Source organism: Pseudorca crassidens, chromosome 10, assembly GCF_039906515.1.
Source record: "Pseudorca crassidens isolate mPseCra1 chromosome 10, mPseCra1.hap1, whole genome shotgun sequence".
Classification (NCBI taxonomy): Eukaryota; Metazoa; Chordata; class Mammalia; order Artiodactyla; family Delphinidae; genus Pseudorca; species Pseudorca crassidens.
The window spans coordinates 95,971,345-95,989,510 of record NC_090305.1 but is presented as its reverse complement, the minus strand read 5'-3'; the positions used below and the strand labels follow the sequence as shown (position 1 = coordinate 95,989,510).

The 18,166-nt window shown below is 49.1% G+C and overlaps 1 protein-coding gene across 8 annotated transcripts in view; it reads right to left on the bottom strand.

Annotated features, from left to right (window-relative positions):
- ITPR1 (inositol 1,4,5-trisphosphate receptor type 1) overlaps positions 1–18,166 on the bottom strand; it is a 319,623-nt gene that overhangs the window by 58,378 nt on the left and 243,079 nt on the right. For all 8 annotated transcript variants that reach the window (XM_067755266.1, XM_067755267.1, XM_067755270.1 and 5 more), the window contains 5 exons: positions 14,040–14,220; positions 12,366–12,619; positions 5,913–6,113; positions 4,297–4,407; positions 1,983–2,078 (listed from right to left, as the gene is read on the bottom strand). In XM_067755266.1, coding sequence (XP_067611367.1) covers positions 1,983–2,078; positions 4,297–4,407; positions 5,913–6,113; positions 12,366–12,619; positions 14,040–14,220 — 843 coding nt within the window. The remainder of the gene's footprint in view (positions 1–1,982; positions 2,079–4,296; positions 4,408–5,912; positions 6,114–12,365; positions 12,620–14,039; positions 14,221–18,166) is intronic.

Sequence of the window (18,166 nt, the reverse complement as noted above, 5' to 3'; positions counted from 1 at the left end):
CCAGCACTTTCTATGTGCCAAGCACTGTGCTCAGTATCTTCATTCTTTCAGAAACTTTACTGCTCATAAACATTTTATGAGATGTCAAAGATTCCTCCTGATTATGGACGAGGAAGCAGACGCAGAGGGGAAGGAGGCGTGCTGAAATTCGCACGGCTAGTGAGCTGAGCTTTGCCCCTGACTGTCTCAGGCCAAGAGCACGCTTCCCAGAGCGTTCCAGTGCCGGCCTTCCTGCTCCCAGCCACTGGCCTCAGCTCCCCAGGAACACGGCTGGCTCTGCCCATTTCTCAGTCCCTCCCTGGTGCCCAGCACGATGCCCTGGACGAAGCGGGGTCTGGCCAGTATTTATCAAATGAACCTATCATTCAAGATTTAATCATTCAATGATTAAGAACACAATGCTTTCAACCCTTAAGTGGTACTAAAAATTAATCATTTTCTTTGATGACTCAGAAGGCATTTCCGCCTCCTGCATCGCCTCGAGGCCATTACTCTGAATTATTTCTCGTTATCCAAGACCAAGCGCGGCAGAGGGACGCACATTTCTGTACTGACATCAGGTCAGGCCCTAGAAATAATAATGGAGACAAGACCCTCGCTCTCTCAGCTTGTCTTCCCTTCGCTTCTCTAAAACCAAACTGAACAGACAACGTGTTGCACGGGACGTGGGAGCCTGAACGCACATAGATATGCGTGTACACACACATGCGTGCACACACAAATGCACACACGTGTTCCGGACACGTGAGCGTCTTCGCTATGCGCGTGCTCAGAACCGTGTTTGCTCCGGGAAGCCTTTGCTGCTTCTCCGAGATTCGGGAATGAACCACAAGGGGGCGACCCGGGAGTCAGTGGCACCTACAGCCCGGGGTGCTGCCAGGTCCCCCACCCAAGACGGGGCGTGCTCTGGATTGATGGGAACTGGAGCGGGGTCTCTGCTAAGTCATCCTGTCCCCACTCAGGAGCGACAGATCCCAGCCTCCCCCACCCCGAGTTACATAAGCCATTATGTAAACTCGGAGAGGACTTCCATCTCAGGCTGAGAACTCACTCCTGACCTCAGAGATCAAAGAGCTGGGCTCGCTGTGAACTTTATTTAAAGGAACACATAAAGGGACTTCAGCCTGGCCCCGAGTGCACACTGGGTCACCGGGGGGCAGGAAAGTTTTAGTGCCCTCATTTAGGTCTGTCAGTTACAGTTCATCTGCGTGGGAAAAAGTCCAAATAGAGAGTTCCGTCCTCAGCTCGGTTCAGCATCTCTGAGAGCTGCTGTCTCGCAGTTTGCAGCACAGACTCCCAGCCTGGAAGTCACAGCCAATTGTGAATATCACCCCCCAAATATAAACAAGATTGTGTTTTCTTTTTTAAAAAACCCAAAACATCAGCACCCCCCAAAACACCCTTCTGTTGCCCAGACTACGGGCACCAAGGAGAAACGTGAATTCTTGAGCCCTGGAAGAAGACGCGGCACAAAGCGGCAGTGAATGAAGAATTAAGAGGAGACCGTGCATTCTCGAAGGGTTTACCGTGTGTGCGGGCACTGTGCGCAGGGCCCGGTGGGAATCATCTGTCTTGTCTCCAAAGCAACCCTCTGGACCAGCTGATACCATCATCTCCCTTTTAGGGAAGACGAAAGTGCAGCTCAGAGAGTCCAAGGGCCTCCCAAGGTGACCCAGCAAAGGGCAGAGCGACGGACGTGAATTCCAGTCCGCCGGCCTCCCAGACCTGTCCCGGTGCCACCTCCCCCAAGGGAAATAGGCCAGGGAGGCTTCCATGCGTGTTTGCGCTGAAGGCAGAGGACACTTACTCCACGCAGGGCTCACTTCCCTGCCCTAGGCAGGGGCCCGAATCAAACGTTCTCTCGGCACTTCTGATCGCCGGCATCGTAAAGAAAGCTCGAGGAGGCAGATGCCCTGCTCTGCCACCAGTGAAGCTCTGATGCTAGGCAGTGCTGCGGCCAGAGGCTCAGCCGTGCGACTCACCAGCTCCTTGGGCCTCATGTTATAGAGTATCCTCTCGGCATTTTCACTGTCGTGCCTGCTCTCCATGATGGCCAGGAGCAACTTGGATGCATTGTTCTAATTGGAGACACAAAGGGAGGAAGAAATGAAGAGGAGCTACTGGGGGCAGCTGGCCTGAACCATGGGCGACCAGCTGCCGCGTCCTGGCTACAGACACCCTGCCCCACGGCAGGGCATGCGTCAAGAGCATCACCAGACGGAGAATGTGTCACCTGACACCCCAAAAACATGTCCGTAGAAACTGACTGGGGTCAACGAGGCACCTCTTGGTTTGGGCCCAGTTTCCCCCTTAGGTCACTTGGTCCAAGTCCTAGCGGACATTTAAACATGGGTTCTGGGGGTACACTGGGACCCTCATGATGACAGTGGTCAGGAAGCACCTGGTACCTAGACCCACGACGCCTCCGGGGGAGTGGGGAGTGGTTATAAATACTGTGATTCAGCCTTGCAGGTCAGAGAAGGCAGGCAATTCAGGTAATTCCCCCGCCCTGTCCTAAAACAGTGCTATCAGCTCTCACGACCCCTACCGTTATCATGAGATACAGCAACGCCAGTTAACAAAAGTGACCCAACCGAGCACCATACTCATACCAAACCATAATTTCCCATTATAATCAAAGTTTTCGTGTGCCCACACCCTGTACTTCTTGACTTGAGCTCATTTTAGGCCCCGGGCCTATGATAATCCGTATGCTTCTTCGTGTGTAGGACTCGAAAGTTGTTTTGGTGAGAGGGGGCAGTATTTTTTTTTTCTCCCCAAGCACAGATCACAGCAGTTCCATCGGGTTGCTGTGCTATCAAAAGGTGGCTTTTCACAGGGCAGGAATTTCTATAATCACCTTCAGGTTACCGGATTAGTGGTTCAAAAAGCCACTGAAATGCTGATTAGGAATGCATGAAATTCTCAGTTTATTTCAGGCTCTCATCATATATATTCTGATACATGGTAGCCAGGGATGTGAGCCTGAATGATGTTCAAGTTACTTCTACAACACGATTTGTCAAAGGAGTTAAAAATAGTGAAAAATAGTCCCCCCCCCAAAAAAAAATCCACTTAAACCATACACCCAAACCATCTATTAGTTTGGACACTCATTTTGAAATACTAAAATAAAATAAAAGTAACTGTGCAATTCCTGTGGGCTTCTGTGTTACCACCTTCCCTAATGACCTTTCTGTCCTCCGGCACCACTGAAGCCATAACTACAGATCTGCTTTTCAGCTAAACCCTGTAGGTCCAGGCTCTCCTGTGACAGTGATGAAGTGGCCCAGTGCTGCAAACAGGGGCAAGCAACATGGGAACGGGTGAAAATGAAATGTGCTCAGTAAGGCTAACATTTCGAAAAATACTTTAGACACCAGGATGGAGCTGCAAGTCTGACTCTCAGGATTGAAACTTTGGACTCAGAGAATCTTTGGAAGCCCTAAGATAAGTGAGGGGCTTTTTGTTCATTTGGTTTTACTTTTTAATATTTTTTTAAAATTAATTTTCTTGGGACCCTCAAGAAATCCACATCAGAAGTAGTGGATCAGCTTCTCAAACACCCCAGAGGCTGGCTTGTAAGCCCAGCAGCTTAATCACCTTGAAGTCACTGCTGCAAGGTGCTTAAGCTTCGTCACCCCATAAAACTATTTTGGTATCAGAGGGAGTCAGCACGTCAAGGGTGCTTCTCCATCAGTCATCTGTCAGCCACTGTTTGTACACGATGCAAAGAAACTCATCAGAGGCCCAGAGGCACGATTCTGGACAGGTTAACTCTCCTTATTTTAACCCAACACTTACGAACCACCCTTCTGCTAAATCAACCACAGAACAGAAAAAGGTGTTGCCGGATAATATAAAAGTTCAACTTTTTGGGGGGTCCTAGATAGTTTTTAGCTGTACTATTCTTCAACTGGCCCTATGTCCTCAATGGGGGAAAGATGAGAGACCACAGAGGGAATGGAGTTTCCATTCTTTCTCCGTCTGCGGCTTTCAGAATCAAGGCTGCTAGTGCTTGGATGCGGTTCGAATTTGTTTCTCAGCTTTGAGCGATGATTTCTCATTCCATGTGACCTGTGAGTTGAAAAGCTGGTATCCTGTCCCAAGGCCTTATTTGGAAGGGAAAGACTGAAGTTCTGCCTTTTACTCAGAACCTGCAGCTTGGATCATTCATTTACTTTAAAAGAACTGTGTTTAGTATTTAGTTTCATGACAGTGACCACGTCGCGTGCACAGGCAATACACAGAAGGGTTTCCAGATGCTACTGTCTTTTGCTTTCAATTCCTACTTGCCTTCAGTTCTAATACGAGGTCCATCCTCTTCTTTCCCAGAGGGTTGATGTCATTGAGGATCAGGGCCGTGATGATGTCAATGCCATTGGATTCATGGGTGGCTATGCAGTTCTGAGGAAAGAGACACATGCAGACATTACACAAACGCTGGTCACAGAGCAGACGTCACAGGCCAACAGGCTCAACTGCTATTTCAGCACAATGCTCGCCAGTCCCAGTAATGTCTCTAGGGGAGAGCAGCAAATTTTCCGTGAGAAAGTGGTAAAAATAAAAGACAGATGAAAGTCTCTAGTTTCAGAATTAACAGTAAACAGTAGGAAAGTCCCCATGCACTGTAACTGATAAATTGGCCGTGTCTAATCCAAACAGTGCAGTGGGCTTTTGTTCTTAAGGGAAAATATGGTGTGTGACTGATTCCGGGTCCTGAGCGCTGTTTTCCCCTTTAGAGGTGTGTTGCATTCTCTCTACATCACTCGGTTTTCGTACTGCACACTTTTGCTTAAGGCTTAAGTTTGGAAAGCACGTTTTAATTCACGTAATATCAGAATTAATCACCTTCCTCCAGGTAAGAGCCCCACTTGCAGCAGAATTCACCCCAGTATGCTCCTTTGAACAGGCCTCTGTTTGGCAGAAAAGCCATCTTGAGGTTATAAAGAAGTTCACTTAGATAAAGCCTCTCCCCCAAAGCCTGCTGTAATTTTTCAGTTGTTCCTTTTCACTTTAACTCAAACTACCCCGTTGGTCCCATCAGGAAGCCTGGAGACGAAAGTGGATCTAACAAAATGCTAGCCTCGTAGTCATGGACAACTAAGGGCAGATTTTTTAATATACAGCAAGTGGTCCCTCTTGCAAGCCGTTCTTCTCTTCTGAGTCAAGGTTCTGGCCTTGCTTCCCAAGTAACACAGCATGTCATACCTTTCCTGGCCACTGGGTTTACAATGGGCTATTTAAGCACTGGCCTACCCCCTCCAGCCAGGATACAGCTATAATTTGAGCTAAAAATCATACTCATTCTAGCATCAGTGCAAAACCGCACAAAATCTGCAAGACGTCAGGGATAAGCAATGACTCTACTCAAGAAACGATTGGGTTCCACTCCAAAAATATACTTCTCGAGAAGCGTAAGTCAAGACTAACGGAGTCCTTCTCTCCTCTGAACGTCTGTGGTGTTAAAGTCTCAATCGTACATTGTCTCATGTTATTTTCAAGTTGTCTCATACACAGCAAGGTTTTTCTCTCTAGTTAGGTTTAAACCTCCTTCCATGAAGTAGCCCCTTTTTGAGTCTTTCCTAATATTTGAAATAGAGCCTAGTCTCCTGGTCATATTCATTTAACTCCAACTTTAATAGGTACCCCTAGTCAACTTCGAGTTGGGCCGTTCAAACCGAACCAAGCTGGGCACGATCACCCCGACAGCCCCTCGAGTGCCTGTGATTAGGTCACGTCCTGAAACATAATGCTCAGATGCTCCCTCCTCACTGCTTGGAAAAGGCCTCCAGGTCTACTGAATCCCTAGGTCCCTAGGTAGATGCTGTGCGACTTCTGAACTAGGCCCTGTCAACAATGCTTCAAAATGATGAACTTCTTTCTCCACCCCGAAATGCAAATGGATTTACCTGGTTCTCATGGCAAGGTCCTTGACAGTATTCGGTCAGACTTTCCAGGGTTTGGTTGATGAGGGCCACATTCTTTTCGTTGATATAGAGTCCGAGAAGACCAAGACCCCCGGTGGTACTTCCACAAATACAGTCCAGAAACTGTAGCGTCTCACATACCAAATTGTAGTTGGTCTTGTTATTTTGGCAACGAAGGAAGTTCTGCAATTGGGCAGTCCCCAGGTTGGGGGAACAAAGGCAAAGAGAAGAGGGAAAAGGTCACTCATTCTGCCCTTTTGATGGTATGTAATTGGTTGGGGCCTGGGATTGAGCAGCAATTACGCAGAGAGATGCAGTGTTGGATAGAAGGGTCAGCCAGCCCCCATGACGGTCAACCGTGGACATGGTCTATGGCAATGGCTGCAAACACTGTGGCCTGTTCTCCAAGGTGCTTTTGTACGGGATGCAGGGGAGGAGAGCTCCTCTCTGACGACCCAGTTCAGACTCCAGTAGCTTTTAAGTTCTCATTTCTTTCTTTTCCGCCCCAGCCCACCTCCCCATCCATCACATGTTCAGAGCCTTCTGACGTTTCCAAGGACACTAGTTAATGTTTAAAAGATGATGCTGTGGTCTGGATGCTGAATGCCCAGAACCTAACACTGAGGATAGTTCATCACAGAATGAAGTGTTACAGGCTGGGCTTAAGCCCACTGCCATGGAGGGAACCTGGCTTATCTTGTTTGGCCACTTCCGTTATTAAAGGAAGGAACAAAAGCGAGTAAATGTGTGTGTGCTTGTGTGCACGTGTCCGAGTATGTATCCTCCAGGTAAACTTGCAATGCTAACAAGAGACATAACAGCAGATAATTTCTCAACAAAGTCAAGCAAGCCACATTCAGCCACCTCATAACTCACAGTCTATTCTGATGCACAGGAGTTGCTTTTTGTTTTTTGTTTTCGTCATAGACTCCAGTAATCTCTTCTTAAAAAGAAGGGAAGATTAACCAGAGATATTCTTTTGGGCATAGTTATAAAAGTTACATGTTTACTGTAGAAAACTGTAGAAAAGTGTATCTTTTTAAAGTAAAAAGATATCATCAAAAGATAAAACGAATGTTAACTTTTGACCTGGTAATTCCACTTGTATCACTATTCACAAAGTACGTACTGGATGTCTGCTACAGCACTGTTTGAGATAGAGGGGAACTGGAAACAAGCTAAACGCCCGTCAGTTGGGAAGTAAACAAATGATAGTGTATCAACATCATTTAATATCACAAGTTGGAAACACTGAGGTAGGTCCATACGTGCCAATATGGAAAGATCTCTAGGACATACTGTTAAGTTAAACGAACAAAAAGGCAAATAGCAGATTAATATGTATCCAGTGCTTCCATCCAAATATACAGAAAAAGGACAGGAAGGATACAGCCCAAACCAACAGCAGTTCTCTCTGTGTAGAGACGTGGGAATGGGTAGACGGACTGTTTTCTTAAACCAAACACTTATTTTCATCTAAACCTTCATAGAATATATTCATGTATTCCTTGTGTAATTAAAACATCCATAAATGCCCAGATTAAAAGCTGGTAAGCAAGTTTATGCTCGACTCATCCTCTAGATAACCCCCCCTCACCCCCAGTTAACCTCAGGGCCTTCTGCGCAAGCCTTCCTGACTAGTCTAGAACTTGCACAGTCATTCAGGTCCGGGTGGAGGTGGAGGAAGGACAGGTGATTTGAGACCACGTGACCTTTCGTAAGATGACTATTTTTCTAAGGGTCACAGGAAGCCACAGGAGGGTTCTACAGCCATTTCTCGCCCCAGCCCCTCGGGGAAGATGCTACCTGTCCGAGGGCCTGGCTGAACCCCTCAGCATGCAGCGGTGGAGTGAAGGAGTATTCAGGGAGAGGGCAGGAGACAGCCAGGCTAACCTAGGCTCAAATTCACAGCATGGCTCTCGAGGCCCCTTTGCCTCTGCAACTCCTGTGTCATCATTCCTGCCACACCCTGCCCCTCCCCACCTCTGCTCAGGGATGTGGCCACTCCCGTCATGCCCCTTTCTGTTCACGGACATCATCTCTCCCGCCATGCTCCTCTGTCTGGCAGCAATGAACTTCTTCCTGCTCTTTAAGCACCCTCCATTCTCTCATCTCCTGGGCTTCAGCCCCACTATTCCCTCTGCCTGTCACTCCCCCCGTCCCTGTCTCCACCCTGATTAACTCCTCTTCCTTCAGGATGGCATCTCAAGTCACTTCTTTCAGTTAACCCTCCATCCTGACTCCAGTGAGATTGGGGCACCAGCACTGGTGACCGACAACTGGCCCAGGGACTGGCTCGTGCCATGGGCTTCGTAAACACTGGCTGAAGTATCTGGATTAAGTTGGATGAAGGAAAGGGGACTTGGGAACTCGTCAAGGCCAGCAGGTGACATGTTGCAGACTCCCCAGGAAGGACGGTGGGCTGCGCTTTCTTGAAAGCCTCTCCCATTTCTCATGGCCTTTGCAGAATGTCTAGCCAGAATGTCTCCTTCCTAACTCAGTTCCATTTTCTCTTGTTCTCTACCAAAACAGAGGCGTGCCACTCGCTAAAGGCCCATGGGAACTCTTTCTATGCTCGAGGAATAGAGCTCACCCATAGCACATCCCACCTACCCCACCTTGTCCAGGCTAGAGAAGTCCTGTTCTTTTTGTCGTCTTCCTTGGAGGGCCAGGGACCAAGTCAAGATGGGTAGACGAAGGAGATCAAAGACTTCTTAAACAGACTGCAGTGGAGTCTGTGCTTAAACAGACTGCAGTGGAGAAAGAGCAAGACCTGTATTCCTTAACCCAGGTGAAAGGCAAAGCCAGCCTCTCAGGGGAAGGTTCAAAAGCATACGGAAAATGGTTCAAAAACAGTCCTTCCCATCACGTGTCTCGCTACTGTGAACAAAGCTTGCTTAAGGCAGCAACTGCCCATTCAGCAAAGTCAAACTCAGTGGCTTTATCACTACTGAACATTTACCAACAGGAAAGTTAAGGTTCTAAATATGACAAGAAACTCCGGGCAACTTCAAAGGGCCAGAGTCCCTCTCTCTCTGGGCTCATCTGCACTTCCTTATACCAGGGAGCTGATAATTCTCTCCTCGCGAGAATGTCTTCTCCCTCGGAATCCACGAGGAAACCCTGACCCAGAGATCCACCATCGGTTCCAGAAAACTGCCAAGAGGGTGGCAGGCAGAGTAGTTGAATCCCACCTAAAACCATCACTGTGAGAACTGGATTCCTACAAATACCATCGTATCAGAGCAATGTTATTACCACCTCCGTGTGCCTGGCTTAGTGGGAGTCTGTAGATGGGTGCAGCCCTCATCCTTGGGAACCACTGGTCCAGATCACTGGTTTTCCAGCCACTCCCTGCAAAACCCCGGAGGAGCCCAGGAATGCCCCAGCTCTCAGGGCTCTTGCAGGTGAGGGAGGAAAGCAAAGTTCTGACACTCTGTCGTTTCTACTCTGAACAAAGCAGCTTTGTTCTCATCTCCTTTACCACGTACGTTTCTGCCTAAGATGTTCAAACGGAGGATTCTGCAGCCCCAAGCAGTTAACACCACTGGCGTTATAGAACCTTCAAAGGTTAAGTTGCTAAGCTTTAAATGTATGTATATTGAAATATACTGTACACTCCCTCTCCCTCCGATACCACTGTCTCTGGCAGAGTGGCGTATTAGAGAATGTTGTTTTGGAAGGACGCATTAAAAGGGGCTTCTGCCCATGGAGTTCTCAGGGAATTCGTTCAAAGCAGAGTTTTGCAAAGAGCTAAGGTACAAAACAAAAACTGTGAAGACTTCCCCAAAGGAAGTGGTGAATTCGTACCATGGGAGCCTCCCTCTGCTTTCCCAGTGGAGGCTGGGTGTGCTGTGAAGACGGCAGGTCAAGGGGGCGGAGAGAAGGTAGAACAGGTCCACGAAACCAGAGCCACGCCCGGGACACAAGCACACCAGGACCGCCCCTCTGACATTCACGGATGGACTCGACTCAAGGTAGCCTTGTGTTTTGTTTGCTCAGAACTCAGCAGACATCAGCTCCTCTGGGAAGCCTTCCTGGACCCAGTTTACTACTGTGTTGGTTCTCTTGCTCTGAACCCACAAAACCCCTAAGATGACACAACTGTAGCACTTATCACCCTGCACGGCAGCCTCCCGCTTGCCGAGTGGCTCCTGTCCTAGATGTGCAGCTCTGTGAGGGGAAGGTCGGCGGGGGGCGGTCTCCATCACCCCCAGGGCAGGGCACAGAGCAGGGTACTCGCCGAGATGAGATCAACACACATATGCATAGTCTCAACCTACTTTTCCTTTGGAGCCCGAGGTTGGTGGAAACCAGTAACACTGGTATAGGGGAACGATACAGGGCACCGGCCACCAAGTTCAGCCTAGAAATCGCCCCAGCAGCAGGGTAGGGCCCCCATCCACAAAGACACCGCAGTCGAGCTGTAGGCTTTGTTTCCTTACTGCTGGGACAGCGTGCTTTCCCAGGGCATCGCTCACACTCCCTCGGCCTGTCTCCCCGGTGATGAACGGTGTAGATATGCTTAGGTGGAGCAGACACAGTCCGCCTCCAGACAAATGCCAGCCAACGAGCCAGTAACCGGACCCCGGCCCTTTGGGTCATGAGGGCCTTGTCCACCCACTGATCTTGGCATCCACGCAAGTCAGGCCAGTGCATCAGGGGCCGACGTGTTCTATGTCCAAAGCAGGAATGTTTGAGCAACAGGCAAGAAAAACAGACTCACAGCCAAGATCCCACACTCAGACGTGGTCAGGGATGAAGCTGGAATGTCAGTGGAGGGAAGGAGTGGGCAGCAAAGCCTGAAGTCCCTGCGTGGCTGACAGTGGAGCTGATGGAAATCCGTTCATTTTGAAATACGTGGCTGGTTGACGACCTTGGATCTAAATGCTATTTTTTTTTAAATTTCATTTCATTTTTTATTTTTTTGGCCGTGCCACGCGGCATGTGGGATCTTAGCTCCCTGACCAGGGATGGAACCCGTGCCCCCTGCAGGGGAAGCACGGAGTCTTACCCGCTGGACTGCCAGGGAAGCCCCTCGATGCTTTTTCAAAGCCCAGGCTCTTCGGACCCATTTGATTGAAAACAAAAGTCGGCACAGTAAGTACTCATACTGCAGACTTCACCCACTTCATTAAATTGTTCTGTCTTTCTGCTTCACAATATAATTTCTTACTCAACTTATCCAGGCAGAGATTCTGCAGCAGATTTGAAGTGTTAGCGATCTCTGGTGGCACCGAATGGTCTGGCCACAGCTGACACGGGAAAGGCCATCAAATCACCTGGTGGGTAAACTCAGTTGTGCAAATATTTCAAGGCTGCATCTTCCCCTTGCGGCTAGAATTATTTTCTTTTCAAACCATCACAATTCAGATAAAACTACCCCCACCAATCTATCTATTTTAGGAGACAACACTCTACCTTAGAGGAGTTCAGACACGCTTTTCCTGTTCATCCTCGTCTGTTTTAGGCAGAGAGGGGTGTTTTCCCCAAGAGTCAGAAGCAAAACTAGGAGAAGGCCAAGGCCCCGGTGCTCTAGCATGCTTCTCCTGGGCAGAGACAGCTTCCACAGATCTGTGTCCACTCAGAACAAAGAGGGTATCTCTGGAACCCATCCTTGGCCCTTCCTGAAAAGCCTTTGCTGTTGGGAAAACTCTGCAAGGAAGGAAACGCCCTCTGTCTTAATGCGGTGGTTGACAGCACAGCCTCTCCCCACCAGACTGCCTGGGTTCAGTTCCAAGCTCTGTACTCCCTAACTGGGTCTTGTGCATCTTGGTTTCCTCATCTATAAAACAAGTGTTATAATACAGACAACACTTAGCATCCAGAATCATCTAAGTGCCCAATAAACCTGGCCATTGTTATTATCCCACGACAAAAAAAAAAAAGTGAACAAAGGATTTCTGGAATAATCAGTTCAACAAATATTTTTGAACATTTGTGTAAAACACCAGAAAGCCACTTCATTCATTCAACCAAGAAATATTTGATTAGAACATTCTATGCACCAGATTCTGTTAAGTCTAGTATATTTAATCATCCACTCCTCCACCCATTCAAGTTTTACCTGTACACCTATGTATCAAACGGTGGCAGGCTACCAGATACACACACACACAGAGGCATATACACACACACACAGGCACATACACACAGAGGCACACACACACACAGGCACATACACACACATAACAAACACATGTGGAGCAGGTGGCAACTACACTGCTGAGCGTGAGATCTGGTCCCTGTCCCTGTGGAGACAGTGGGGACGACAAGACAGAGAAACACTTCTAGTGCCCAGACATCGAGAACCATACAGGGTCCTCAGCTCGAAGAGATGGGCTGAAAGGAGAGGAGCTGAGATGTCACAGTAAGCGGCGGCAGCTGTGAGGACCTGGGACCCCCCCCCCCCCCGCCCCAGCCCCCGGCCCTCACCTGTAGGTCCCGGTTGTGGTTTTCGCACAGGAGTTGCAGGAAGCGGAGGATGGGCTGCATGATGGTGATGACTGCGCTCATCTCCAGGTCATCCTTGGTCTTGTCTGCCGTGGCCTGGGCGCCCTCCCCTGACTGGTAGTGATCGTCGGGGTCGGCCTCCCTTCTGAAGGTGGTGAAGGCTTTCCTGGTAGCGGCAGAGGCCTCCACAAGCTGATCCCGGGCCTCTTCCGTTATCTGTGTCGTGGGCTCTTTGGCTAGAACGCAAACGTACGATGGTCAGTGCTGCCGAATCCCAGGAACACTATTCACCACACCAAAGACGACGTGCAGAGATCTAAGTTCTGGAATTCACCCGAGAGTCTCTCAAGGTCGGCAAAACGCTCCAGGAAGCCACCATCTTCTCTCACCTCTTAGGATTAAAAGTAAGTTGAGCCCTTCCAGCTTGCTGGTGGCTCTAACATGTCACCTACACTTGCTCTGTGGTTTAGAGGAAAAGCAGTAGAGGTTCTGTCAACCTCATATATCTATGACTCTGGGCCTCAGCTTCCTCATCTGTAAAATGGGGAGAACATCAGTGACGTCTTCCTCTAGAATGTTCCTGAGACACTCAACATAAGCTAAACAAACTGTAATTACTGTTCTTATACAACAATTGATGGAGCCCTTTACTAAGCCCCAAGGCACCGTGATTAAGCACCTCATGTTTATTACCTCATCGACTCTTCAGAGTAACCCTGTAAGGTAACCAGGCACTAGAGCTAGAAGCATTAGACGCTGTAGCCAGACTCCCTGGGTTCAGATCCTGGCTCTAGTACTTACTAGCTCCATATCCTTACTAGCTCCATATCCTACAAGTTAATTACCATCCCTATGCCTCAGTTTCCTCATCTGTAAAATGGGGATAACGATTTTATCGATTTTACAATGTCCACTTGACTTCTAAATGAAGTCACACATGTAAAGGACTTTGGACAGTGCCTGGTTCATAGAAAGTCCTCAGTAAATGTTAGCCTTTCTTCTTTTTCTTCTCTTTATCCCCATTCTAGACCAGCGGTGATCAACTAGGGATGATTTTGACCCCATCTCCACCCAGGGGATGACAGGCAATGTCTGGAGAGATTTTAAGTTGGGGGTGGGCTACTGGTATCTACTGGGTCGAGGCCACATACGCTGCTAAAAAAACGAGACTCAGACCTATTCAAGGCCATTTGACTCCAACGCTTTCGGGTCTACCCACTCCCCAGTATAACTCCTCTTCAAAGGGGATAATGGATAAAAAGCTTTATGAACTTTCAAATATTTCAGAAAACAAGGGAGGATTAGCTGACAAAAGACGACAGCCAATTTAAAAGTGCGTATTCCACAACTTTCTCTAACATTAAATGGAAGTTACAGGAAAAGATTATTAATGGATTTCCTGCCAACAAAACCCTCAGCTTGACAAAGAAGAATGTATGTTAGTTTATTAAACAAGAGGAGCCTCCAAAGCAGCAGGAATTCAGTTCAGGTTACACAGGAAGAATTCTATCACAACCAGATTGGTTTTCTTCTTCTGAAAGCCCCAGTCAGAAAGTTTGGAGCCTAGAAGTCGTGTAAAAACTAAAGGAAAACCAGGGGTTCCTCCCATGTTTACAATCCAGCTGACTGAAGAGCTGCATGCAGGGGAACATTTACCTTTTTTCCGTGATGGGGCATCCCTGTCTACCTCATCATCTTTCTTTTTATTTCCCAAGTCACTGGTGTTCACGGTCACCGTTGCCTTGATTTCTTGCTGGGCCACCTTCATCCGGTCATAGAAGACCTTGAAGAATTTCTCCGACTTCTTATCTTCTGTCAACCGGCAGAAAAAGGAGTGCTGCCAAGGAAAACCCACAGCTTTTTCAACACTGGGACACACCAGTTACTGAATCCCACTCAGGACACCAAAACCTCGTGGAGACCAGAGCCAGACACAAAACCTCAAAAACGGTCTAACTTTGGACCAGGGTTAAACACCGTTCAATGCCCTCTCATCTTCTGGCTTCCCCAGCCTGAGGTTTTCTACACAGAGCCTCTAAAGCAAACCGCCAGTCCTTGTCTGAATCAGTCATATAGGCTTGGGAAGCATGCTAAGGGGTGGTGGGCAGATTTCAGCCAACGAAGCACAACCCCCTGCACACATATACATCAACTCCACGAACAATGGAAAAAGAATGTATTTTTGGCGATTGTTGCAGGGCCAGTCATGTGTTTAAGGACTTCTACGAGCCCCCCTCTTTGCAAAGCCTTGTGGATATATACAGATGAGTAAGACGTGCTACCTGCCCCTACAGGGCTCCACACCAGAAGCATGACACGCCCATGAGGAGGGCTTCAGTGTGTAAAACGTGCTCCAGAAGCTACACAGACGATTATATCATAGAAGCTCAGAGGTGGCAAGGATGACATCGGGCTGGAGTGATCCCAAAATCGTCGGGAAAAAAGTGATTTTCGAATCAGGTTTTGAAGGGCAGGTAAAGGGTGGTTAGATGAAAAAGCTAACAGTGAACAGGTAGCTCGCCTCTTGAATACACATTTGTTTCTTGGACCCACTGCAAGCAATAGTATACATTGTTGATATAAAAACACAATATGGTATCTCAACTTCATTTGTGAGCACTCTCTTTTCACCCCTTTGCAGATACCACGCTGTTGTGAATTCTTTACATAAAAATACAACACGGTCAGTTTCCAGAGGAATAAAACAAAGCTCCAAACCATATATTTGCTTCTCGCAGTGGGCGCTTTCTGCCAATTTCATATCCTCCCCCATTTGGAAAGACGGTACTTCCCTACAGAAGGTGACCCTAGGCTTGCAATCCCAGAGAAAAGCAACATCTTGCCAGCCTCATGAAGCCCCTTAACTGCTCCATCTCTCACCCCCCCACACCCAGTGCTGGATTCAGCGCCTGCCCCCGCCCCGAGAGCCGCCATGTTTCCAACTGCCAACACGCAACTTCAGTCACTGTGACCCTTCTTCTAGCCACTAGCCCATATGCTGCCCTGACAAATGTCTGCCTCATCTGCCCACCAAGCTCTTCTTGATTGTGCCCTTTCTTTTCCCTCTCCCTGTTCTTCTTTAGCTCTGGCTGTTTCTTACATACAGCACAGGATCCAGCCTTCCTACTTGTGCTCTCTGGTTCTGTCTTTTCTCTTCCAGCCACTCCCAAATGCCAGTTTACAAGTCACTGCCTGCCTCCATCCTGTGTGTCACTGAGTCCTCCAACACTCCCACTCTGGGAACCAAGCTCGAGCCTTCAGTGTGCTCCACTGCCCTTTGCTTCCTTCTGTTTTCTTTTAGGCTTCTAGTTCGTCCATCCATTCAACCGGCATTCCGTTTGTCCATCCGCCCATCCACTATTTACTGTGCGCCTGCCATGAGTCAGGGATTACGCCCATTATAGGAGAAACAATGCTCAGCAAAACGAGGCCTGCGCCCCATGAAACTGGCGGCTTGGTAGGAAAAAGACACAGTCATTCAATAGTCACGCTAATGACTTTCACTAAAGTAGCCTTTTAACCACTGAGTCCACAGAGTGCTGGCAAACAGCAGCAGACACTCAGCGCCACTGCCCGGTTCCTCCTGGCTCTTCCCATGGCTGGGTCCCCTCATCTGTCAGTCACAGCATTAACATCACCTCCTCCAGAGAACCACCCCTGACCATCCTACTAACAGCAGCCACGCCAGCTGTTTATCCTCACACGCTCTATTTTATTCTTCATAGCAACTGGCCCCTGAAACGACACCTGTATTTACTGTTCACCTACTTAACTGTCTGTCTTGGGCAGAGTGTAAGCTCTAAGAGGGCAGGAGCCTCGCCCACATGGCTCACAGCTGTCGTCAGAACACCCAGAAGAGGCCCAGCACATACAAGGCGCTCTGTAATGATTTGATGAAAGAATGAATACAACTTGACACTTCACGGTTCCTCTTGACTTGCTACACCCCCCCCATCAGATCCGGCCACGGGAGAAATAAATTCCCACCACACTGTAGATTCTTATTTTTCATATCCTCTAATGTGAGAAACCAAGTTCCAACTGTTCACTTCTTTGAGGGCCAGCGCTTCCGCAGACAAACAAGAGGAGGTGTGCGGGGGACGAAGACCTCAACCTAGAGCCACCCAAATACAGTGATTCCATTTTCCACCAAGAGGCGTCACACAGCATCTCACCCACACGGGGTCAGGAGGGGACTGCACAAGGAGGCGGCTGCTCGGGGCAATGAACTTCAGTTGCTGCCCCTTAAGTCTTCTCATGGCATGGAGGCAACTGAAAAAGCATCCTTGGACACTCCGGTCATTCAAGAAAACAAGTGCACTTTAATAAGTAAATAAATAAAGAGCCAAAGCCTGCCATGTGTCATCGGGAAGAGCGCAAGAGTACACACCCATCACCTGCTACAAATGCACTGCTTCAGGTCTAGCTGGTTAACCCAGCCTACGTCACCTGACAGGGTCAGGGCGAGGACACCTCTTATAAAACGAGGGAAAGGCAAGGCACTGAGGATTACAGGCTTCTACATACGTTTCTGCGATGGCCAGTGTATTTGTTTTGCACTGTTTATAACAGTCCCCATCCCTCAAGGATTTGAACCTGCTTTATAAACAGAACGTGGTCAATAAAACGACAGAGTGGACAGCGGGGTACGGTGACATGAGTAAGCACAGAAAAGCGACATCAAGCAAGGATGGGGGCTGGAGGATGGGAGAGGTGATTCCGGGAGTCTTGGGCTCGGCTCCGAGGCACCTGGCCACCCCGCTGAAATGAGAGGCCAACTCCATCACACCTCTTAGTAAGAAGCAAGAGGAGAGATACCACCAGTGCTTCGAAGCAAGGAAACATCTCTTCACGGAGGGGTTAGTGGGGCAGGCTTTCCAGTTGGACCTCCCGGGTTCAAGGCTGGGGTCCCTCATCCACTGGCTCTGTGACCGTGGGCAAATTACTCAACCTCTCTGAACCCATGTGGAAGGGCTGCCAGGGTGCATCAGGTGCTTAGCACAGTGCCCACTAAGTGTGTTGGTTTCACACCACCATGACATTAGTATCATGTGAAAACCCCACAGCAAAGGCATCACCCAAGCAGCTAAGTGGCGAGAACTGTCAGAAAGACCGGTCTTCAGCTCCACCGCTCACTAGCTGGGGTCACCTCAGAAAGGGACGACGCCTCTGAAACCCCAATCTTCTCATCTGCAAAATGGGCAACAGGGTGGACCCTTCACGGGTGGCTATGAAGACCCGAGATAATCACAGTAACACTCCCAACAGCTGACCTGACGAGGTCCCGGGAACCTGGGGTGAACCTGCGTGCGTCTCACCTCACACACAGCCCCTGATGAAGCAGTGGTTACTATTACTCCTTTTTGAGATCAGGAGACCCTTTTGGGTCTTTCAGATAATGTGCATCAGGTGTGGAGCATGCCCGAGAAGCCCACACTGTGACACACTGCGTCTTCCCAGGACGCTGTGAGAGGCACGGGCCTGGGAAGTGGCAGAGCAGCGAGGAGGGGTGACAGCGGGGCTGCAGGGGCCCCAACTGAGAAGCTCAGCAGACGCCCTAGAAGGAAGACAGCTGGGCTCCAGAGGGGAAGCACTGGTACCTCGTACGGGAGGAGAAGTGAAAACGGAGGCATGTGCAGGAACTAAGGACCCCCGGTCCCCAATCAGGGGCTGTGCCGGGGGAAGGCATAGGGGCCGTGTAGCAGGCCGGGGCCAGGGGCTCCTGGAGACCCTCGCTGCCCCTCCCTGGTGCCTGGTGTCATCTGGACTCGGTGAGACCAGGC